We start from the raw sequence: 21,768 nt of genomic DNA, 5'->3' as shown, positions 1-21,768 counted from the left end.
ACTAACCAACACTTTTCAGAGAGGATTCCTGAATGTAGAGAGTTGAATTGATAGCTAATCATTTAACAGAAATAAGATAAAATCCATTTAATTTTACTTGAACATGGATATTCACTAAATTATGAAAATCATAGGTAATTTCATTCTACCATCTACTTTCTAAAATGTTTCTTATCTTAAGTGTACTGGAAGTCATATTAGCGCATTTTCCATCTCTTGTGTTACAGTAGCAGTCATATTTTGAATGGTTTTAGAGACCATGCAGCAACCATCCTAAGTCTGACAAATTACTAGGGTGCCCTTGCCTTCTCCATAAAAGGAAAATATAACGTGCTTCCTGCCCTGGCCCTTCTAAACAGCAAGGAGATGGATTTAAAAAACACATAGGCTCAAATATTTTTAATACTAAAAAAAAAATTGAAGTCGTTATGAAATGTTTTCTAGATTTCCATCATAGATCCCAGTCTTCCTGTTGCTGCTATGTTAATCTATGAAAATTTTGTAAAAGTGAGATCTGCAAGAGTCTGACTTTTTAACAGAAAACATGAGATAACGTAATGTCATGCTTCAGGGGTTTTAATACAGATAAAAGTGTGGCTTGTGCAGCTTAGTGTTGCCAAAGTAGTTCCCTCTCCCTTCATCTTTTTCCTTCTCATGTTTGTTTTGTTAAATACTCTCCATGGTCATTTCAGAATTATTTGTATATGAAAGTCTTATATTTAGAACATCACATTTAAAGTTACACATGCAATTTGCATGAATTGGGGTGAGTGGTTTGCATTTCTTTATTAGTCCAGATTCAAGAGAACTTCAGTAAATTGCCGCTTATGGCACAACATGAATATTTTCTTAAAAGTAGGAGTGAAGAGGGGCGGAGGGGAGGGAAAGGCAGAATTTACCTGTACCAATACACCTGAGGTAAGGTGACTTTGTACTTTGAGGTATTTTGTAGTGAAAGGAGCAAGTGGGAGTGTGTGTAGGTTGGTTTTTGGGGCAAGGGTTTTGGTTGATTATTTTGGCAGTGTATTTCAAAAGCCACAAATACGCCAACTATAAGAGTGAGGCAGATAGAACAAAGCCATTAACTTGCCAACAGAAGTTGGTAAGCATGCCAACAAATGTAGACAATTGGTCTACTACTTACTGGGTTGGAATGCTGTTATCCTCCATGCAACTCACTTGAAGATCTGGAGAACTAGAGGTAGATTAATGTTTTGAATAGCACTTCAAGAGTACTTTAAAACTCTTAAAAACTGGGGTTAGATGTGTCTTGAAGTCATCATTTCTGTTCCTCTAGCTGAAAAGCACAACTAGTCAGGCCTGAACTATTTCAGAGTTATCTTAAAGTCTTAAAAGCTTGCTAGAAAGGAAAGTTTCACAATTTTCCTAAATGACTGATTTCAGTGCTTGGCTTTTTCCTAACAACTTACCTGAAACTTCTTAGCTTCAGATTAAGGCTGCCACTTTTTGTCTTACTCTTAGAGGAAAAGAAAAATCTATTCTTCCAGTTTTGCAGGAACTTTAAGTATTTAAATACTGCCTCCTCTTTTTTTGAGTTTTCAGATGGCCATTTGCTGCAGCAAAAGTGCCAGTGTTTGCATGTTTTAACCTTATGTTATGGCTGATAAACTATCTGCTAGAAGTTAGTCATGCATATTTCTTTGCAAGATCTAGATCCTGAAGATTGGGATAGATGAAGGATTGTAGGAGGTTATGAGAGAAAAGACTACAAAATGAGGTATATGTAAAGGGGGGTAGGGAATGTCTAACACTTGACCTGCTGTTGCTGTTCTTGAAGATAAGAATAAAACAAATTAATCTGGGCTTTAAAGTTTTTGACTAAAATCTGCTATACGGTACTCCAGTATTGTGGGATCAGGATGGTTAGTCTCTTTTTAAAAAATATTTGATGTTTACATGGTTAAGTCTATTTTGTAAGATTAATTTAGGGTTAGTTACTAGTTTGGTTTTTTTTCCTCTGGAAAAGTTAAATAATTTATTTTAAATATGTGTTCAGAAGTCAAAAGTTTATTACCTACATCTAAGCTGTGGGATCAGGGAATGTTTCCCCAGTTCCTGGGTGTAGATATGCACCCTATTTATGTTCTCTCTGTATGCCAAGGCATGTCTGGCTTCTCTTGAAATAAATAAAGCCAGTAGATCCTGGCCATATGGAAAAAAGGGAGCAAAGATGCACTCCATTGGTCTCCTGGGATAGATAATCAGGACACCAGGACCATGGTGTGCACACTGGAGCACAATTTTTGTGCAGTTTTTTGAAGCTAGATTTATTGTAATTATGCTGAAGTCTTGCCTGCACACAACCTTTCTTGCTAGTTTCGCACTTTGCTCTGAGCACAGCTTTATTGGTAGCAGTGAGGCTGGTCATGCATTGCGCAGTAGCAGCCAAGTGCCTCACCTTCACCTTCCCTGAACAATCTTGAACAGCATGGAAGTTAAAATGAGGTAGCTAGTCTACCTGTTATTATTGATGGGACTAAAGTAGAAGATTTTAAAGGAAACTAAAGCCTAGTGAACCAAGAGCTGTGAATGTGTGAGGCTGAAATGGGACAAAGTTGTCTTAAAGAAATGCTTTTCTTCAAGCTCACCTTTCCTCCTCTAAAAAAAAGTACCCCCACAACAACTTAGGTACTCTCTCCTTAACTTGTGAAGTGCAGAGTTAGTCAAAGCATTATCAAGCTATTAGCACACTTTAAGCTTTGACTTAGTAGGAGATTGAAGTGCTCCTGGGAAAGAATGCTGAAATCTTCATAGCACTTAAATTTTTTTATCGTGTGATTTGATACTAACCTTGGTTAAAGTTAGTCAGTGTGTTACTGTGTCAGAATTGGATCTAAGTTGTGACATTAAATTTGTTCACTGTTAGGACCAGCTGTGATTTCAAAAAATTGCAGAATGTCACTTTGGGAAATCTGGCTGACCTGTCTGGGCTCATCGTAGTGGGTCCTGTTCTTTAAACTGAAATGGCAAATATATCTATATCAAGTTTTAATCTGTTAAAATACTTGTTATAATGAATTTGTCTCATACCTATAAGAGCCAGAAGTGCCACTTTTTTTTGTTTGATTGCTAGTACCTTTGGCATTGAAGAATCTTTATTACTAGTTTTGTGCCATTGAAAATTACGTTTACTTACAAAAACTGTAAGTAATGATGATGCCTTCAGAACGTTATGGTACAAAATCAACAAATATCATATATGTTGTTGCTCAATGAAAAGCTTGTTAACCTAAAGCATAAGATCCTGTTTTATGTGATCTGAGGTGTTTTTTACTGGCTCTAAAAAAAATGTTGCATTTGGTAAAAAGCTTTGCCTGGAGGACTGTATTGTTTTGTTTTAAGGTCTTCCACTAACAGTGCCTCCTACTGAGATAGAAACCTGTGCACTTGAGAAGGAACTGGATATCTGTTTTGGGGTTCTTCTAGTTTATTAGATGACTGACTTGTGTAGTTTTTTTGTTTCTTTTTATTGATAGCAATTTTCTTTTAAAGAGCTGCTAGGGATAGGTGTATCAGTATTTAAACTGGATGTAAACAAGTTTAGTTTGAAATTAATGGGAAAATTTGTAATCACAACATCTGATATACTTTTTAAATTGAAAAAATAGTTTGGTTTTCCCAACCCATTCCCTGCTAAGCAGAGAGTGAAAGCTAACAACTTTAGTTGTCCTTAAAATTTAGTTTAGCACTACTTTGAGAATACAGATATCATTCAGCTTGGATCACATAAGAATATTGTGTTCCTGGCAAAAATGTTACTTTTCAACATACAGTGCCTTTCACTTGATTCAAAATGATTTTCCATTTAAATCTTCAAATACTGAAGTGATTTTAAAAGCTGGAAATAGTTACTTTGTAAAACTCTAGATAAATCCTAGTAATGGGAAACCTCATAGTATGAAGAAATTTTGAATTAAAAGAAGCCCAAATGTGATAATGATTTAGGAAAAAGACTGAAATCTGAGATTTATAGCAATATTTAAATCGCCACTTTCATAGATACAATACATAACCTTCTCCATCTTTGAACATACTTTATCTTGGGGAAAGGTGTGAATGTCTGTGGATTAAGAGTTTGGCACTGTGTTTTATCCTCAATGATTAAACTTTTTAGTGCACTGAAAACTGTTTTAAAAAGACAGGAATATAAGATTGTACTGTGAAAACTGTCAAAATTTATTAAGTATTTATCAGAATTTTTTTAAAATGTGTTAGTGATGGGCTAGCAACTTGATTCTTTATTCTCCAAGATTAAGGGGTCAAAAAAAAAAAGGGAACAAAGGAACTGAGGCTGTAAATTTCATCTTGGCAGACTGAAAATGTTTTTTGACAGTCCTGCATTTTAGCGTGAATATGCAGGGAAAGTACTGTCAACTTTTTTAAATTATGGGACAAACTCTGACTCTGAAATTTTGAATGTATCTAATTCATTAAGGTACACAGAACTGTGCCTTTTGTAAATGTTTATTTAAACAGGTGGTTTGACTGGTTTACCTTACTGAATGGTGTTATGTAGCAGAGCTTGACAGAACTCCGTTATTACTTGTGTGCAAAAGAATTGAATTGTCATGTTACTGTGTAATTGACTTGCTTAAAAATGAACAATAAATTTAATAAAATAAAGTCATTGTCTTGTTTTTTATCGTAGTGTTCTGTTTAAATTTGGATGGAATATTTGAGTAGTTTTGAAGATTCCTATTTATTAAATTAACTTCTGGTAATGTAGCTTTGTTTACATTAGTGTCAGTTCTTACCTTTTTAATTCAAAGGTTTTCCCTTATTCTGATTCCAAAATATTGTTACCTATGAGTCGTCTCAAGGTTCTAATTTATGTTTTAAAGTTAAGGTGAGACTGGTTAACTTTTAAAAATACTAAATGATTTTATGTTATTTGCTTTGACGAGTTTCACCTTATTACAATCAGTGGCTTAGCTTTTTACCAAGTGGACATAGGGGCAGTTAAGTGAGGAATTTTGATGAGGTGAAGTTTGAGATTTTAATGGGGTTTGTTGAAAACAATGATGTTCACATTATAAAATACTTGAATAAATAAATAAAGGACCTCTTTACTATAAAAGAGTAAGGCAAGTTTGTTCTCATTTTTTTTATACCAGGGCCACAGCCATCTCTGGGAGTTAGTTTTGGAACGCCATTCGGCTCAGGTATTGGCACTGGCTTGCAATCAAGTGGCTTAGGTTCTTCAAGCCTTGGAGGTACACTTTAACTTTTCTAATCTTTCATTGAATTATTATACTGCACATCTGAGTCTCTTGCAGTAAGAGGATGATCTCTTTCAGGGAAGACCTTAAAATTTGGCAGTCTGGACTTCCCAGACTTCTTCATGCCTTGCAGAAGGAGTTGCTAAGGCTGAGAAGCCATTATTGTAAAAACCCAGAATGAGCAGGATGAAGTAATCTCGTAGAAGTTCTGTTCAAGTACATCCTTTTGTAACTACAACTTGACTTAATTTTCCATATATGAAAGTTAGGCGCCTGAGACATTGGATCATGCTGTAGCTACTCCATAGAAGTTTTTCACCTGTATGTACAGTTTTTGACTGTAGGAGGATTCATTTCTGCTTGGACTAAGATAAGAATAAATGCTAAAAAATTACTACCGTTCCAGGATCCTGCTTGCTGAAGCATGCTTGCTTTAGCTGTCATTCTGTGAAAAAGAAATCCCTCTTAAAGCTGAAAAAGCAACATCTGAAAGTGAAGGGAAATTACTTATCAAAATGTTAATAGTGCTGATGGGGGATGTATTCCAAGAGGACACATGACAGTAAGAGAGTAGGTGGTGATAAAAAAAAAGTATGTAGACCTTTAAATGTAATGAATTCTCAGTATTAGAAGTACAAGTAGAATCTTAATGATTATTAAAATCTAATCTGTGTATAAATTTCCAATCTATATAGGTCAGAGGTTCCTACGGTGCGAGTCAGAAGACACTAGTGTCCTCTGAAGCTTTTGTATGCAAAGGAAATAGTTACATCTGCTGAGCACAAATATAATGTGTTGTGGGTTTTCTTATTATATCATCTCCACAGCTTCGGTCCACATCCCTATGTTTTTGCCTCTTTATGAGCTGAACATGTGAATCAGTGTTGTATTTAAAATAATTATGCATCACTCAGTATTGGAAAGATGATGTAACTTGAATGGTACATCAATTTTACCTTAAATAATCGTCTTGAAACTGGTTTTAAATTTACCAGTATATTTTCTCATCAGATTAAGTTCCTTTTCAGATAAAGGAAAGTCTGTACACCTAAACAGGAAAAATAACTGAGAATAGTGGGGTAAAAGGAAAGTATTTCTGAATTACCAGGTCATTTCCACAATATTTTAAATGCCTTATTAAAAAACAAAACAAACAAAAACAAAAAAAAACAACATAACATTATTCTTCTTCAACAAAGAGGCTAGCAAGATTGGTGAACATATATAAACAATCTTTAGTCTACAATGTAAATTAAAGCACACTTTCTTTTAAGTTGATGGACAACTGCTTCTAGTTTAGAGGCCTAAATTGTGTTCTTTTTGCTAGTTCTCTGCTTAGAAGGGTATTTGTTTGCATTTCACCTGCTTGCTCTTAATTTGCAAAGTTTTGACCTTTTGACAAACCAAGAAGGCTAGCTGATAGAAGCAAATGTAGAAGAATAAAAAGATACATGCAAACTACCCTGTAGGTGTGCTCTTGGTGACAAATTGGCAGAGTAAGGGGTTCTTTTTGTTTTGGAGGTTTGTTTTTTTTTTTATTTAGGGATTTATTTTTTTTTAACAGGACAATTTTTAATGTATACTCTTGAAATCTGATTTTAATTGGGAAAATCTGCTCTTTCCATGAAATTGTGATTTTTTTTTTATTTATTTTTTTTGTCAGTGATAAACACAGGCTTTTACATTTACGTGTATAAGATATATAACGTATAGATTCTATGCTTCATTAGACATTTGCAGTCATCGTATCCTGGCCATTGGTAAATAATTTCAAGTTAGGTGGGACAAAGAGTGTATCATTTAAATAAACTATCTTGCATTCAAATTATAATTGCCATTATATACCCTTAAAACTTACTTGATTTAAAAACTGTGGAAGAATAGAGAACACTGCTTCAGATAGTGTGTCCAGTCCTTACTTGTTTTAAAATCTAAAAATTACTTCTATAAATAAATAGCAGCTCAATTTTCAGTAAAATACAGGTATTTTCTCTGACATTAGAAACTTAAGGGCATAATTTCCTCAAATACAAATAGTGTTCTCTATAAAAACTTCTTCAGACAGCCAAAATCGGAGGATATATTTCTGTTCCTGTCTGGCATCCATCTCAAACATCAAATACCAACTTAATTTTGCTTTGAAGGGGGTCTCACAATGTGAAATAATTAAGTTTATATTATGAATTATGAATGTCAATTACAAAATTAACAGAATTAGTTTTAGTACAGCTGTATGTTTATGGCTGCCCTTATGTGACGATTTTTCACATTGAATATTGTGACATTCTGTTTCTGTTCTGTATTTATTTTGAGGTTTCTTCCTAAACTGAAGAAAATCTTTAAGCATGGAGAATTAATTTTTTATCATTGATGAAGATTACAGCTTTCCATAGAAGTCATAACCTGTGTATTAATTTTTAGGTTTGTCTCATTTGGTTACCATTTTCTTGTCAATTTGACAGCAATTCAATAGCAATTTCATAAACTGATAGTCTACTCACCTGTTTTTGTAGGTTTTTCTTATAGCTTTTCCTTTACTTAGTTCTGTATTTTGTGTGACATATTTTTCTCCGATGCCTTCCTGTTTGCACTGTTTTCTTAACACAGTGCTGTGTTGAGAACAAAAAACTATTGAGGCAATAATCTTAGGAATATTTGCTTACCAAATAAGGCTTAAGATTCTGTTTGGTTTTAGAATACTTGCCCAAAACATGTGTGTCTTTAATTGCTGTGTCTGTAATTTTTTTGTTGTATGTCTTTACTATTATTCTCCTAGGATTTGGAAGTAGCTCTGCCTTTGGAAGTAGTGCCACAGGAGCATCATCATTTGGGTTTGGAACTTCAAGTAAACCATCAGGAAGTCTAAGTGCAGGTTGGTTTCTTTCTCTTTAATTCAAGTTTATCTTAAAGCAAAAAGTGTTATAAAGAAGCTGATGCAATCAAGTCTGAGAAATCTACTGAAACAAATGTGCCTAAAGTTGCATGTGTATATAACCATTAATATAACTATTCGCAGAGTTTTTAGGGTACTGTTAAAGGTCTCCTAGGTAGATAGTATTATTTTTTTCCTGGTTTATGGTCTCTGTTTAATCAGGAATGGAAGCAGAAGATCAGATGCATCAGGTTGGATCAGGTGCAGTGTGAGGCACAGAAATGCAGTTATGACTTGACTGCATAGACTATACAGTTATAACCTATTGAAATTAATGTAGCAATTTGTGGCAAATACAGCAGTAATTTGACTTCCTGTATTTACAAGTAAAGTTAGAATTACTATTTAGAAGCCCAGGTTTCCTTAAAAGTGTTTATCTGCTTATCCTTTCTATTTGAATAGTAGATTATAGGTAGTGTATGTCTGTATATATCCATAATTCATTGATCTAACTGCTTTGAAAACCTGTCTGTGGAAATTGTACCACTCATTTTTGGGTTTTGGTTTCATTTTATTGGTCATGAGAAAATGAAAATACAGATGCAATTGCTCCTTAACTTGGATTTCTGAAATCTTAGTCACTTCAGTAGCTTTCATCTAAAGCCAATAACTTACTGTAGTTTCTCTTACAGTCTTTCTTCAGTGGCAGGTAGAAGGAGTATCATCTCTCTTTGGATTGGCTTTTGGTGTAGTATGTTTCTTTTTTAAAAGCAAAATGTTTAACTGCTGTTAATACAAATATAACAGATGTCTGGTATGTATTAGTGCATTCACTTGGATGAGCATGTTGTTAGTTGCCATGCTTTTAATTTTGCTTTGTTTTTTCCCTGGTTAGTGTTGTGTTATGCTGTCAGATTTATGAAGTACCTTAAGCTTTGTATTAGAGCGGTAGATGTAGTTTTTCTTGATTTCAGTAAGGCATTTGATACTGTCTCCCACAGCATCCTCATAGATAAGCTAAAGACGTGTGGGCTTGACGATCAAGTAGTGAGGTGGATCGAGAACTGGTTGAAAGGAAGAAGGCAGAGAGTTGTGGTCAATGGCGCAGAATCTAGCTGGAGGTCTGTGACTAGTGGAGTCCCTCAGGGGTCGGTGCTGGGACCGGTGCTGTTTAATATTTTCATCAATGACCTGGATGAGGGAACTGAGTGCACCCTCAGCAAGTTTGCTGATGACACAAAACTGGGAGGAGTGGCTGACACACCAGAGGACTGTGCTGCCATTCAGTGAGACCTGGACAGGCTGGAGAGTTGGGCGGGGAGAAACTTGATGAAATTTAACAAGGGCAAGTGTAGAGTCTTGCATCTGGGGAAGAACAACCCCATGTACCAGTACAGGTTGGGGGTTGACCTGCTGGAAAGCAGTGAAGGGGAAAGGGACCTGGGGGTCCTGGTGGATCGGAGGATGACCATGAGCCAGCAATGTGCTCTTGTGGCCAAGAAGGCAAATGGCATCTTAGGGTGCATTAGAAAGGGAGTGGTTAGTAGGTCAAGAGAGGTTCTCCTCCCCCTCTACTCAGCCTTGGTGAGGCCGCATCTGGAATATTGCGTCCAGTTCTGGGCCCCTCTGTTCAAGAAGGACAGGGAATTGCTTGAAGGAGTCCAGCACAGAGCCACAAAGATGATTAAGGGAGTGGAACATCTCCCTTATGAGGAGAGGCTGAGGGAGCTGGGTCTCTTTAGCTTGGAGAAGAGGAGACTGAGGGATGACCTCATCAATGTTTACAAATATGTGAAGGGTAGGTGTCAGGATGATGGAGCTAGGCTTTTTTCAGTGATATCCAGTGATAGGACAAGGGGCAATGGGTGTAAACTGGAACATAGGAAGTTCCACGTTAACATCAGGAAGAACTTCTTTACTGTAAGAGTGACAGAGCACTGGAACAGGTTGCCCAGGGGGGTTGTGGAGTCTCCTACACTGGAGATATTCAAGGCCCGCCTGGACAAGTTCCTGTGTGATGTACTGTAGGTTACCCTGCTCTTGCAGGGGGGTTGGACTAGATGATCTTTTGAGGTCCCTTCCAACCCTTGGGATTCTGTGATTCTGTAAGGTGGAAATAGCTTACTAAGATGGCTGGGTACCATGGATGTATAACACCCTAGTAAATTCTTGATAGAATATCACTGATTTTGCAATACGCAGGGTCTAAGCATCAACCTGGTTTTGCTTAGTTTTCTTAATATCAGTAACAAGTGAAAAACTTACACTGCTTACATTTTTATCCTGTAGCTCATTTTTCCTGAGCCTATATTAAGTTATAGTTTCATAAATAATATATTGCCGCATTTCAAGCTGCTAAGTTATGAAGTACATAATTTAGGTTTTCATATATTAAAAAAATATAATTAGAAAACTAGTTGTTTGGATCAGTTGTCCACCAGTGCTGAGGTATAAAATCAAAGCAGCAATTCTATCTTAACTAACTTGGTGGTGTGCAGAGACATTTCACTGTACTCCTCAAACCAGGCTTTGTCATGGTGCCCGTGCCCCCAGTCTCTTCAGCAGTGAAGGAGTTGGACCTAATAAAATTATGATTGTTTTCAGTTATCTCTAGAGTCTCACTACAGAACATGGTAACCTGGAGTATAAATTAGTAAATGTCATTCCTGTCATTTTGTGCTTATGAAATCAAGTGGTCATGAAATCCTGATCTAGACTGGGATTATGGACTTGAAACCTCCATAGAAAAATAGTAGCCCAGAAGCACGTTAACTCTTATCTATTATATCTAAAAATCCAGTGCCATATGGATCTGGATTCCATATGATCTCTAGTTTAGTTTTATTGAGCATATGTAAATGGGTTTGAATTGATGCCTGAAGCCAGCCTGATTATATATTTTTTTTTTATTTTAATATGCCCCATTTCTTAGATAACATTTAGAGGATCCTGAGACAATATTCTGCTTTGCGTTATCATGTGATAGTTGTATCTTGTTTCTGAATCCTGTGCTTGAAAAGAGCTAGGAAAATAAGGTGGTGAATTTGAGTTATGGGACATTCTGAATACAATCCATGTGTAACTATGAGCAGCTTTTAGATACAAAGGCCATAGGAAACCAGTCTTTTTCATTCATGAGATTCCCTGATGTAGAACAAGTTTATTCTTCTGAAAATCTTACTTGGGATTTAGAATTCACAGGGAAATGTAGGAACAGTTGCATGTGCTTCACTCCTTATATACTAGGATGAGAGAAATTAGTCCACAAAATTTAGGCAAGACCCAAATGAACAGTGTCACTATAGTCACACTCAAGATCTGCCTGCCCATTACATTGACAATGAGTTCTGCACAGGCAACTGCGAGTGTGAAGGACAGCACTTACTGGAATGTGGATAATAAGGGGTTTTCTTGACAAGATGATGTGGTATGTAACCCAGGTGCAGGCATTGCAGGAGGAAGTCTTTCACTTCGTTTTGAAGTAGTTCTTGATGCAAAGCATCAGTAGCAAGTGAGAGAACAGAAGACAACAGGCTTGTGAGAGCCACTTTGGAATTCTGATGGGACTGCCAGTTGGGTTTTGATTTCTGTGTTTCAAAAGTACTTGGGCATTGAGTTGAAGATACTGATGTGACCAAAGGATTCCTTTAACTGTCTGTGTTAAGTAATGCATATTGAGAATATACTGGGGTTTTTTGCCTGTGAATGAGTCCCATTTTTATTTAGTATTTTCATTCTTTACAACCCATGGTGGGGGGGGCGTGGGAACTAGATGATCTTTAGATCCTTTCCAACCCTAACCATTCTATGATTAGGATTTTGAGCCTTTTCTGGACCTCATTTAAGGTGTGGTCTGTGCCACATACATTATAAAGACAGGTAAAGGTAGCCTAGTCAGCAGGGCACATGGCTGGGAGCTCCAACCCCAGCTTTGCCATTTACCTGCTGTAAGTGAAGCGGGTGGGCAATGGTCTGCTTGTACTTCTGTCTTCCCTCCCACCCTATGCATGTAGAATGTGTTTCGACTGAGAACTTGAAAAGCTACAGTTCTTCTGTTGTACAGTTTCAGTGGGACTTTTGGGTGCTACTGTTGTATGGATAATTGTATGAGACTTGCGATGTAGGATATAATTGTTTACAACCACTGAGGTAGACTGTGTTAGTGCTGTAAGATCAGAGTTGTCATAGCAAGTCAGGTGTGTTAGCAATGTGGCATACTGTCACAGATCCATGTTAGTATAAAATGTTACAAATACGGGTAATAAAGTGGCTGGTGTTTGTAGCACCAAGGAGAACAAGTTTGCAATCCTGATATAACTTATGTTTTAAAATGTTTTTCCCTCCCTCATAAGGCTTTGGCAGCTCGACTACATCTGGGTTTAACTTCAGCAATCCTGGCATCACAGCATCAGCTGGCCTGACATTTGGGGTATCTAATCCTGCATCTGCAGGCTTTGGGACAGGAGGGCAGCTTCTTCAGCTGAAGAAACCTCCAGCTGGAAACAAGCGAGGGAAAAGATAGGCACCCCTAAAGGGAAGGGGAAGTGAATCAACTTTGTTCGTCTGAAAAGTCTATTTTTTTAGATTGATGCATTGATTAAATTGCATCCCAGGAGATTTATAAAAGTTTTGCTACTTTTCCCTAGTCTGAAATACAAAATGAAGTCGTATTGAACAGCTATTTTCTTGTGAATAGAAACCCGTTTATGTATTTTTATTTTTAGCCCTAGTTTTAGAAATATTCTATACTGCATTGTTATTAAAGAATCTTGTAAAACCATCTATGTAACCTAATGTTAGTAGCAGAATATTTTTTGTTAATAAGCTTTATACCATAAGAATATATGCATATTTGGGTTTTTGTACAGATAAAATATATTCTAGTACAAATACTAGAGTTCATATCTTCTGTTCCTGGATATGGCCTTTAAATCTACTTCAGGGTGGTTTTGTGTATATGGATGTAAATATATACAGTACAGTGCACACATCTGTGTGTATATGTATGTGTATATGTATGTATAAAATACAGATGTGCAAACCTTGCCACATAGACAGGTCTCCTTTTCTTTGTGTGTTTTGTTTCTCAGTGTTGCTCCGTGGTCCCACATCTTGATGTTCCTAGGAATTTCAAATAGTGGGTCCTGGGCTATGTCATCATTGCTTCTTGTGTTTTGTTGTTCAAAACCAGCTGAAATACAATGTTTACTATTTCATAAAGTTTGGTAAATAATGGTTAATAGCTGGATTTTTTTTTTAACCTTTTTCTTGACCCATTTAGCAGCCAACTCTAAAGAAGAATCCAAGATTTTGACAAAGACATTTCATAGGTAATGTTCCCAGACTGTTTGGTTTTGTTTTTTCTTGGAGCTGAGCAGTAGGGCATCACAGCATTTCAGCTGAAAGCTCAAGATGCAGCATGGTCTTTGTGCAAGCAGGGAGTTGTCAGCCTGGATGTGCTTTTCCTTGCAATTGAAGGGGATAGGATATGCTGTTCTAGTGAAAACCTGAATTAGCTGTTACAAACCAGAGTTGATTTACTAGCTTATCATCAGCTCTGCTAGTATTGTCTTAAGAGCAGTTGCGTATCTGCTTTCAGTATGAGGTATGGCACAGTTACTGCTAGAGACTGGAGGATGAAAATGGTGTAATTTGAACGTTAAAGCTATTGCAACAGCAGTTGATGAACCTTGCCTGTTACAATATCATAGCTTGTTGTGCAGAACCTCACATTTGATGTGCACTAGAAATAGCTGTGAAAACGAGGAAATAATCATCCATTGAACCTTTTCAAATAAAGATACAGGTTGAAGTGTGAACATGAAACTTTGGAGCTGAGTTGCTTTCTATGTAGAAGTTTTGTATATAACATGCATCCAATGGATATTCATAATCATTTTCACAAAAGCACCTTTTTTTCTAAAGCAGTTACAGTGCATACTATTTTCTAGTACCAAGTCATTTGCTTTCTCTTAAAGTGTTATTACCATTCTGTAGTATGTTTTGGAAATGTTTGCTTTCGGCAGTGATCGCTCTTTGACGTATGTTCAGTTTGTCACTTGATCTGATAAAATTAAAGGAAACTGAGCACAGAATTCTTCACTTTTGTAACTGTATGTTATTGCATCTTTGTGAGCAGCCCCTTAGGAAAGGGTATAATGTGGGGTTTTTATGTCTTGGAAAAATAAAGTTTTCAGTTTATTTGGATTTTAACCCTTTCTAAAACTCACTGGGCTGCAGTCAAAACCATAATGTTTGTATTCCTTACTGCTTTTTTTAATAGTTAATATGTTAAACCACTGGACTCTTGTAATGTATTAATTTGTGAAAAGAATTCTAAATGTGTACTCTTTGTCCATATGTGCAACTTAGCATTGTGCGAACAATAAAACAATAATGCTGTGATCCTTGTAATACATATTTGCCTGTTTGAAATATAATTTCCTGTTGTTCTCCTGTGTTACTGGAGAAACAAAAACATCATCAGCTAATATGTACAGTTGTTTTTCCTAGAATTTATATAATGCAAAATTGTTCTTGCTGAAGTTAGGGCCTTGGTCTCTGGATTGAAAGGGGAGGGGAGGTGAAGGGGGGTATTGTGTTGTGGGTTTGTCTAGAATCTCTTTACAGTGTGCTGTATAAACCCGCATCATGCTGTAATGCAACACAGGACTAGGCATGGCTTTGGAAATTCAAAAGCAGTGGGAGCCTTCTGGGTTACCTGTATTCTGTTTCTTTTCACATGAAGGCAACAATTATGTCCTTAATTTATCCTATGTGAAAAAATGATTGTGTAGTAGAATAGCCATATGCTGGAGTACAAACTAAAGTCAAAATGGGATTTGGAGTAATTATATTCCCAGAATATTACTTGGGTGGCTGACTTTAGCCGTGACTTTCAGGGATCAGCATTGTATATGCTGTGTCAAAGGATAATTTTCAATTTAAAGACCTCTAATATAATTAGAGTGCAAAATACAGATACATTCAAGGTGTGGTTTTCTACAAGGCAGGGTAAAAAGGTGACCTGTACTTAAAACACCATGAAATGAAATCAAGTCTGGATTATTTTTTCTGTAAAGAAAGAAAAATATGTACCAGAGGAAGACGGAAGTCATATGTGTAGGATGTGGTTCTCTATTAGTTTTACCTTGTACAGCTGTGGTGTAAACTTGTTTGTGACCTCTTACTAGAAGTAACTTGGTTTTTCTTCACTGTTCTCTCTACAGTGCACACAGCAGGAGGTAGGATAGCATTGTGCCGTAGATTGTTTGCTTCATGATTCTCATCCTGGTCCAGCATCTCAAAATTTTCTTTACACTCACACTTGTCTTTCTTCCTGAGAAGTTGGCTAGCTAGATACTATCAAACTTACTGCTTCATTGCAGACTGGGAAGGGAGGAGGTTCAAATAAAGTGCAGTTGAATAGGATTCATGTATCTTCCTTGCCACAGGAAATCCAAACCCAGCTGTACCCTTGCCCCATCTATGTATTCTTAACATAACTGCATTTTGAACCTCAGTTACTTCTATAGCATCATTTTAAAAATTAAGACAAAGTTCAGGAAGAGGTTTAATGGCCTTTTATTCTCCTCTTTTTTAGTGATAATTCTCTGTTTTTTCCCAGCTTGAAACTCATGTTCACAGTCGGAAAAAAAATATCCAGAGTGAGTCATATTGGCTCTCGTGTGTTATTAGTTTTAATACCAGGAATGTTTCAGCAGAAGATATGAAGGAAGCACCTTTTAGGTTCTTAGTGAGAAATTAGAAGTAACTGTATAGAAAACCCCATCCATGCTGTTTAGCATAAATAACATATGCTGTATAAAAGTCTGTTTCCCTAAAACTTATTCAGGTTCATAAGATCAAAGAACTGACTGTGCACAAACTATTCAGTGATAAATTAGGCAGGTTTTGGACTAATTGCTGGGATTGCACTGTCAGGCTGTTTCCCTATTCCCTCACAGTAAGTGCCTTTCAACACTGGCTAGTATCTCCAGGCTCCAGTGGATGGTTAAAGTATCACAGTAGGAGATTTTACAACTTCTCATGAAGGTGAGCAGTTGGGCTTGGGGAGGGCAGTGACACTGAGCTGATGCCCGCAGCAGCTCTGGAAGGCAGCAGTTACCCACTGCCACTGTCTGTGGAGCCTTGACCCACCTATAACATGCAACCTCCACCCAACCAGACAGGTAGGTTGCTTAAAAGGAGGATGGAGGTGGTGAGGGGGGAGGAGAAGCATGGGAAGAGGTGAAGGGATGCAGAGCACAAGGCTTCCTACTGTGAACAGGACAATTCGTTTGAATTCAGTTTGGGATCATTTCTTCTGAACTGAATGTTGAGTATTTGTATGTTGGTATTTTTGTAGTTCCAAATCAACAGTTTGTAATGGAATCTTTTGTATTGGCTGAATGTTGTATTTAGTAGGTAGAAATAGATGATTGCAGTAGTTTCATTTTCTACATGGTTGACATTTTTTACTTGTGGGGAATCATAAATTAACTCCATAAAAGAAATAAAACAGATATAAAATGAACAGAGTCCTATGAGGATTCTTATGGCTCTGTGGAGAATTTTGCTTTCACCTGGTGGCAGAAGCCTGCCAGTACATATACTACCACTATCGGTCACTTACCAGTAGTCGGCTCACCAGGGAGGACCCAGTTTACTGGAAGTTAGCAAATGAGACACCCATCTACAAGGGCCAGAAAGAGGATCGAGGACACTAGAGACCTGAAACCTGACCTCGGTGCCAGGGAAGGTTATGGAGCAGATCGTCTTGAGTGCCATCACAGTGCATGTACAGGACACCCAGGTGCTTGGACTCAGCATGGGTTTATGGAAGGCAGGTCCTGCTTGACTAACCTGATCTGCTGTGGTAAGGCTGATGAGGGAAGGTCTGTGGATGTTGTCTACCTGGACTTCCTACAGCATTCTCCTGTGGGTCCAAAGAGGAGCAACGAAGCTGGTGAAGGGGTTTTGAAGCTCTTTTCCAACCTTATGATTCTATGTCGCTTCTTTTTTTTTTTTTTTTTTTTTCCAGGTCATTCACACTTTCTCACTTATTTAAGGTAGAAGGATTTTGTTCAACTTCAGTGTTTGAATGAACTTTCTGACCCATTTGAGTCCAATTGCTATGAGGTTTATTACTTAATTCTTTTTCACTCAGCCTCAGGGTTTTAACTTTTGTAGCCCGTCACTGCTGTTGAAATGCCACAGTGAAGAGGTGAGTAGGCTTTGTCTTACTTTAGCTTTGATAACTTTCCTAAACAATGGTTTACTTTCTGGTTTCTCACTTTTTAGAAGTAAGGAAAGTCTGGCTCATTATGAACAGGTTTTGATTAAGTTCAGAAGCTTCTTATCAACTATAAAAGTTTCTGGGTTGATTTTACTTCTGTTTTAGTATAGATCTGCCCCCAACAGGGTATTGGGTCAGTTCTGTTGAACACCTGCATGGAGAACTCGGAGTACATACTCCTGTGCTGAACATGTCAGTAGCTGAACAGGTCAAAGGTATTTTGCTTGTTTGTTCAACTAACATTTCAGACTGATGGATTTCCTTCTTTCTTTTGTCTTCAATGCAGCTGTCACTCTACGGCGTGTGCTTGGGCAGCAGAAGCAGGACGGCAGCTTTCTAGATGAACTTGCTTCCAAAATCTGGTTCTAAATAGAGGCTGGTGTGTATCTCCTAGGCAAGAAATCTTGCTGGCTCTGTGTGTTTAGTATGGCACATTGTTGTAACAGCATATGCTTCAGAGGTGATGATGCCAGTCACAAAAGCAAGCTAGGATGATGAGGTTTTGATCAGACTTAGTGGTGTGGTAAAAAGGGAAAGAAACACAGACTTGATTCATATTCAAAATCAAGCTGTTTTATTATATGAAACTTGAAATTCTGAAAAATACTGTGTAATCTTAATAAGGCAAGAAAGGGGTAAGTTCTCATGGGGAAAAATGCTGCAAAAATCAGCTTGAGTACACCTTTAGTTGGGTGAAACTTTGGGAGAAAAAAACGTGAACAAGCGATGTACAGCTGGGTAGCTAAAGCTAATCTGTTAACTCCTGGGTTAAGCACCTCGGTAGAGGCTACTCTAAACTGTAATAACACCAAACCCCTCTAATCCTGTTAGCAGTGTTAGCATTTCTTGGCTGTTTGGACTACCTTTATTTTTCTACCAACATACACAAAATGGAATCAAACCTTTGAGCACAAATACTTGCTGTTGTTCTACCCAGGGATATAAGGTAAGGTACGTGTGATAAAGGAGTCCTTACTGGAAAAAAAAAATCCATCTTTCAACAAAAGGCTTGGGTTGGGTGGGCCCAAGTGCCAAATGGATGCAATGGCAGTGAGCATGTAGGCCAGTACTACCCTAGATCTTAGCAGTGTGGGGCATCTCTGGAGGCGTGGTTGAACATACCTGTATATTACCAGTCTCACCTTTGTTGCTTCATGCAGCTGTGCTTGGCCCAGCTCACCCATGTGTTGCCTCTTTTATCCTGAAGAGCAATGCTAAAGGCAGCCACTGTGATTCTGACTCAGCATCAGGTCAAACAAAGTTAACTGAGAGAAGTGGTAGCAAGAGGAATGTGCTAGCCTTAATGCCACAGCTACGAGCCATAGCAATGCATGTTCTATTGGTTTCAAATGGGAATGGTCTTCTACCTTTCTGGCTGCTGACTGAGGGAGCTGTCTGAAGGAACTTGCTGCAGCTAACATTGCCATTGCTTGCCCCCATAGCAGCAGTGTAATGCTGAAGCTACAAGAACAGTTTTCAATGGGCAGCCAGGTGTTTGCATACCTCCAACAGCCAAACCAGAAGCAAGCCTTATTCCCGAGGAGGGTCAGCCCTGCTCTGGCCATTAGCTAAGCTTACGTAGTACAGACCATAAGGGCAAAGCTCCTACTTCATCCTATGGCAGCAAAGTGAGGTTGATGCTAAGCTCTGCTCTGATAGTAATGAGTGAAGGCTTTAAATGTTGTTTATGCTGTCTTCAGGCATGGTAGTGCTCTGCTGGTGCCGGTAGTATCCTCCTGCTTGTATCGGAGATGTGCAAAAGGGGCTGCAACTGCAGGGAGGCTGCAGCAGCTCATCCAGATTGCCCTGTGCTGGGCAGAAATCACTGAATTAAAGATGCAAGTCTAATGCAAATGCCTATTAGCTGAAATTTGTATTCTATTAGTAACAATATCTTGCTAGAAATGCTTTTCTAACTTGTCACTTTACACTTGAGAAGTGTCACCTTCCTCATCGCCTCTCCCCACCCTCTATTTCCAGTGCCGCAGCAGCCAGTACAGCTGTTATTTGTTGCTCTGCCATGGTGACACCAGCACTGTGGTGCTCACGAGGTTTGCCAGGCGTTAGAGCTGATGAGAAATATGGGGGCAAAAGGGATATGTGGGCTCAGGCAGGTGAATGGTGCTAGCATTCCAGCAATGATGGAAGTAATAATATACAAAACTACACACTGTTGCAGAGTGATGGAGGTTTCATTTAAAGTTAGCCCTCAGAATGGTGTTTGGGGAAGAATTGCTAGATTATATCATCCCGAAGATAAATTGCATTTGAGCTACAGTACTAATGTCAAGTAAAACACCAATGATGCAAGCAGATGCAGTCCTTTACTTCTTTTGTAAGCAGTATAAAAAATTCCTGATCTAGAACGTGTTCTCATAAGCATTGCTAATTTTCTGCACCAAGTTGCTGCTTCTTGCTCATCTGCACTAATAATCCCCGTATAAAATCTCAAACTGCATATTAAGCTCTACCAAATCCCACTGAACCATACGAAGAGAAGCAGCACTTTTTTCTTGTCTGGAGCACATTAATCTGACTGTACAGGCAGCAATCTGAGCTGCAGCTGCATAGTGATGCTGCTTGCACTGTGTGGTGCCTAAATCCTTGTCTTGTGCTACGGCATTAGGAGGTGAACAGTAAATTTTCTTTGAAATTATTCTTGGTTCTTTCTTCCTGCATTTGATGAAATGTTCATGCTCTATGCTCTGTGTGGCATAAACTGGAGTGTGAAAGTGGAAAATTCCTGTACTTTGGAGGTTTTCTTCTTTTAATTGAAATAGCTTCATAATAACAATGCCTTGCCAAATTGGCCAGTCTTAGTGGAAGGGCAGGCTGTGGGAAGATGGGGTTAGTCCAGAAGAAGTAATTCTTCCTCTCTGTCTGAGGAAGGGAAAAAAATCTAATATTCTTTCCTTTTTGCTAGTGGCTGGAGTGGTTGGTTAGAGCAGACAGAATCATTGGATTATGAAATAGCCCCCATTTCAATTTGAGATGTGCACATCAGCTTTGTGTCCAGGTCTTTATATATCGTAGCAGCAATCTGTTGTGTCTGCAGTTAAGCAGGAGTGCCGAAAAATAATGTACTAAGACTCCTGGGAGAAGAGCATGACAGCTGTATTGATCACAGCTGAGCAGTTGGACAATGCTAATGAAGTCCCTAAAGCCCCAGTCTGAGGAGGCTCAGTCTTGAATCTGGGGGAGATTTTCTGAGAAACAGCCTCCTCCTTAACTTGTTGCAGTGTTGCCCTCTTGAATTTGGAAGATGTCCCCCAACGCTTACAGATACTGTTACCTGGTCACCTCCCTTCAGCCTGCATGCCTGAACCCCATTATCAAGACAGTGGTGCATTTGGGAGCCAGACGTGTGATACTGGAGGTGTCTGTACGGGCTGTGATAATGTGGTGCCAGCACTGATGTCTGCTGTCACTGCTGCATACACTGGGACAGGGAGCACTGATAGCAGAAACCGAGCTTTGCATATTGATTGCTTGGTGCTGGTGCAGATTCACAGCTGAGCCCTTGAGGAGGGCTCATATCCTTCTGTTCAGAGTTATTTTTACAGTCCTTTGACTCTTTCTGGGATGTTTTTTTTATTCCTTGGGTCATCTTGTTCTAATCATTTTCCAGGAAATGAGAGCCAATAAAAGAAATCCTTTCCGCTATGAATACACGTGTATTTTAAAATGTAGATATTAAAAATGCTCCCTGAGCAGAAATAAAAGCCAGTCTGGTTTATGCAAGTAATACTGCAATCAGAGTAGCAGTTTGGCCCTTTAAATATACCAGTGGTGTTTAGATAATACTTACCACAGGTATAGCTGTGCTAGTGTAAAAGGTAGCTAATGATCTAAGGGCAGGAAGAGAAGGAAACCCTACTAAATTAAGCTCCTGTATCCTGGTTACTATCCTCATCTGGCAACTTATGTTAGTATAAGCTGCCAGTAAGGACTGCACTCTTGATTACTACAGCTCTCCGTACAAAACCCTTAGTGATGGTGTTTTAACAGCGCTACCCTTCTCACTGACTTCACATGGGGGCAGCAAGACATTGCTTTGTCAGCGGCAAATACGGTCTTACCTGGGAAGCAGCTTTGCCTGGGTAAATGGGCAAGACGCAGGGATTTCTGGCTCCAGGGTAATTTCCTTATAAGTTTGAAAAACCCAAACAAACCAAACACTTTTAAAAGTAACTAAACCCTACATACTCAGCTTAGCCTTCAGCTGGGAATTGACTCTATTGTTTAATATTACCAGGAAGAAGAATCTCTGCTGATAAAGTGCACAAAGTGCAATAAAATCCAGCTCTTGCAGTAAGCATGGCCTGGCTTTTATATGCCAAGTGATCTAAACAATAGTA

At 38.3% G+C, this 21,768-nt stretch overlaps 1 protein-coding gene across 4 annotated transcripts in view; it reads left to right on the top strand.

The window, feature by feature from the left end:
* The window catches only part of NUP58 (nucleoporin 58), a 35,426-nt gene extending 20,909 nt beyond the window's left edge, over window positions 1–14,517 (top strand). For 2 of the 4 annotated variants that reach the window (XM_065678514.1, XM_065678513.1), the window contains exons 14-16: window positions 5,136–5,234; window positions 8,017–8,112; window positions 12,465–14,517. In XM_065678514.1, the coding sequence (XP_065534586.1) occupies window positions 5,136–5,234; window positions 8,017–8,112; window positions 12,465–12,634 (365 nt within the window). In that variant the 3' untranslated portion in view covers window positions 12,635–14,517. The remainder of the gene's footprint in view (window positions 1–5,135; window positions 5,235–8,016; window positions 8,113–12,464) is intronic. The other 2 variants (XM_065678516.1, XM_065678515.1) reach the window with 1 other exon arrangement.
* The last annotated feature ends 7,251 nt before the right edge of the window (window positions 14,518–21,768 follow it).

This window comes from Lathamus discolor, chromosome 4 (genome assembly GCF_037157495.1).
Source record: "Lathamus discolor isolate bLatDis1 chromosome 4, bLatDis1.hap1, whole genome shotgun sequence".
NCBI lineage: Eukaryota > Metazoa > Chordata > Aves > Psittaciformes > Psittacidae > Lathamus > Lathamus discolor.
The sequence above is the reverse complement of the archived record's forward strand: the minus strand, read 5'-3'. Positions and strand labels throughout refer to the sequence as shown.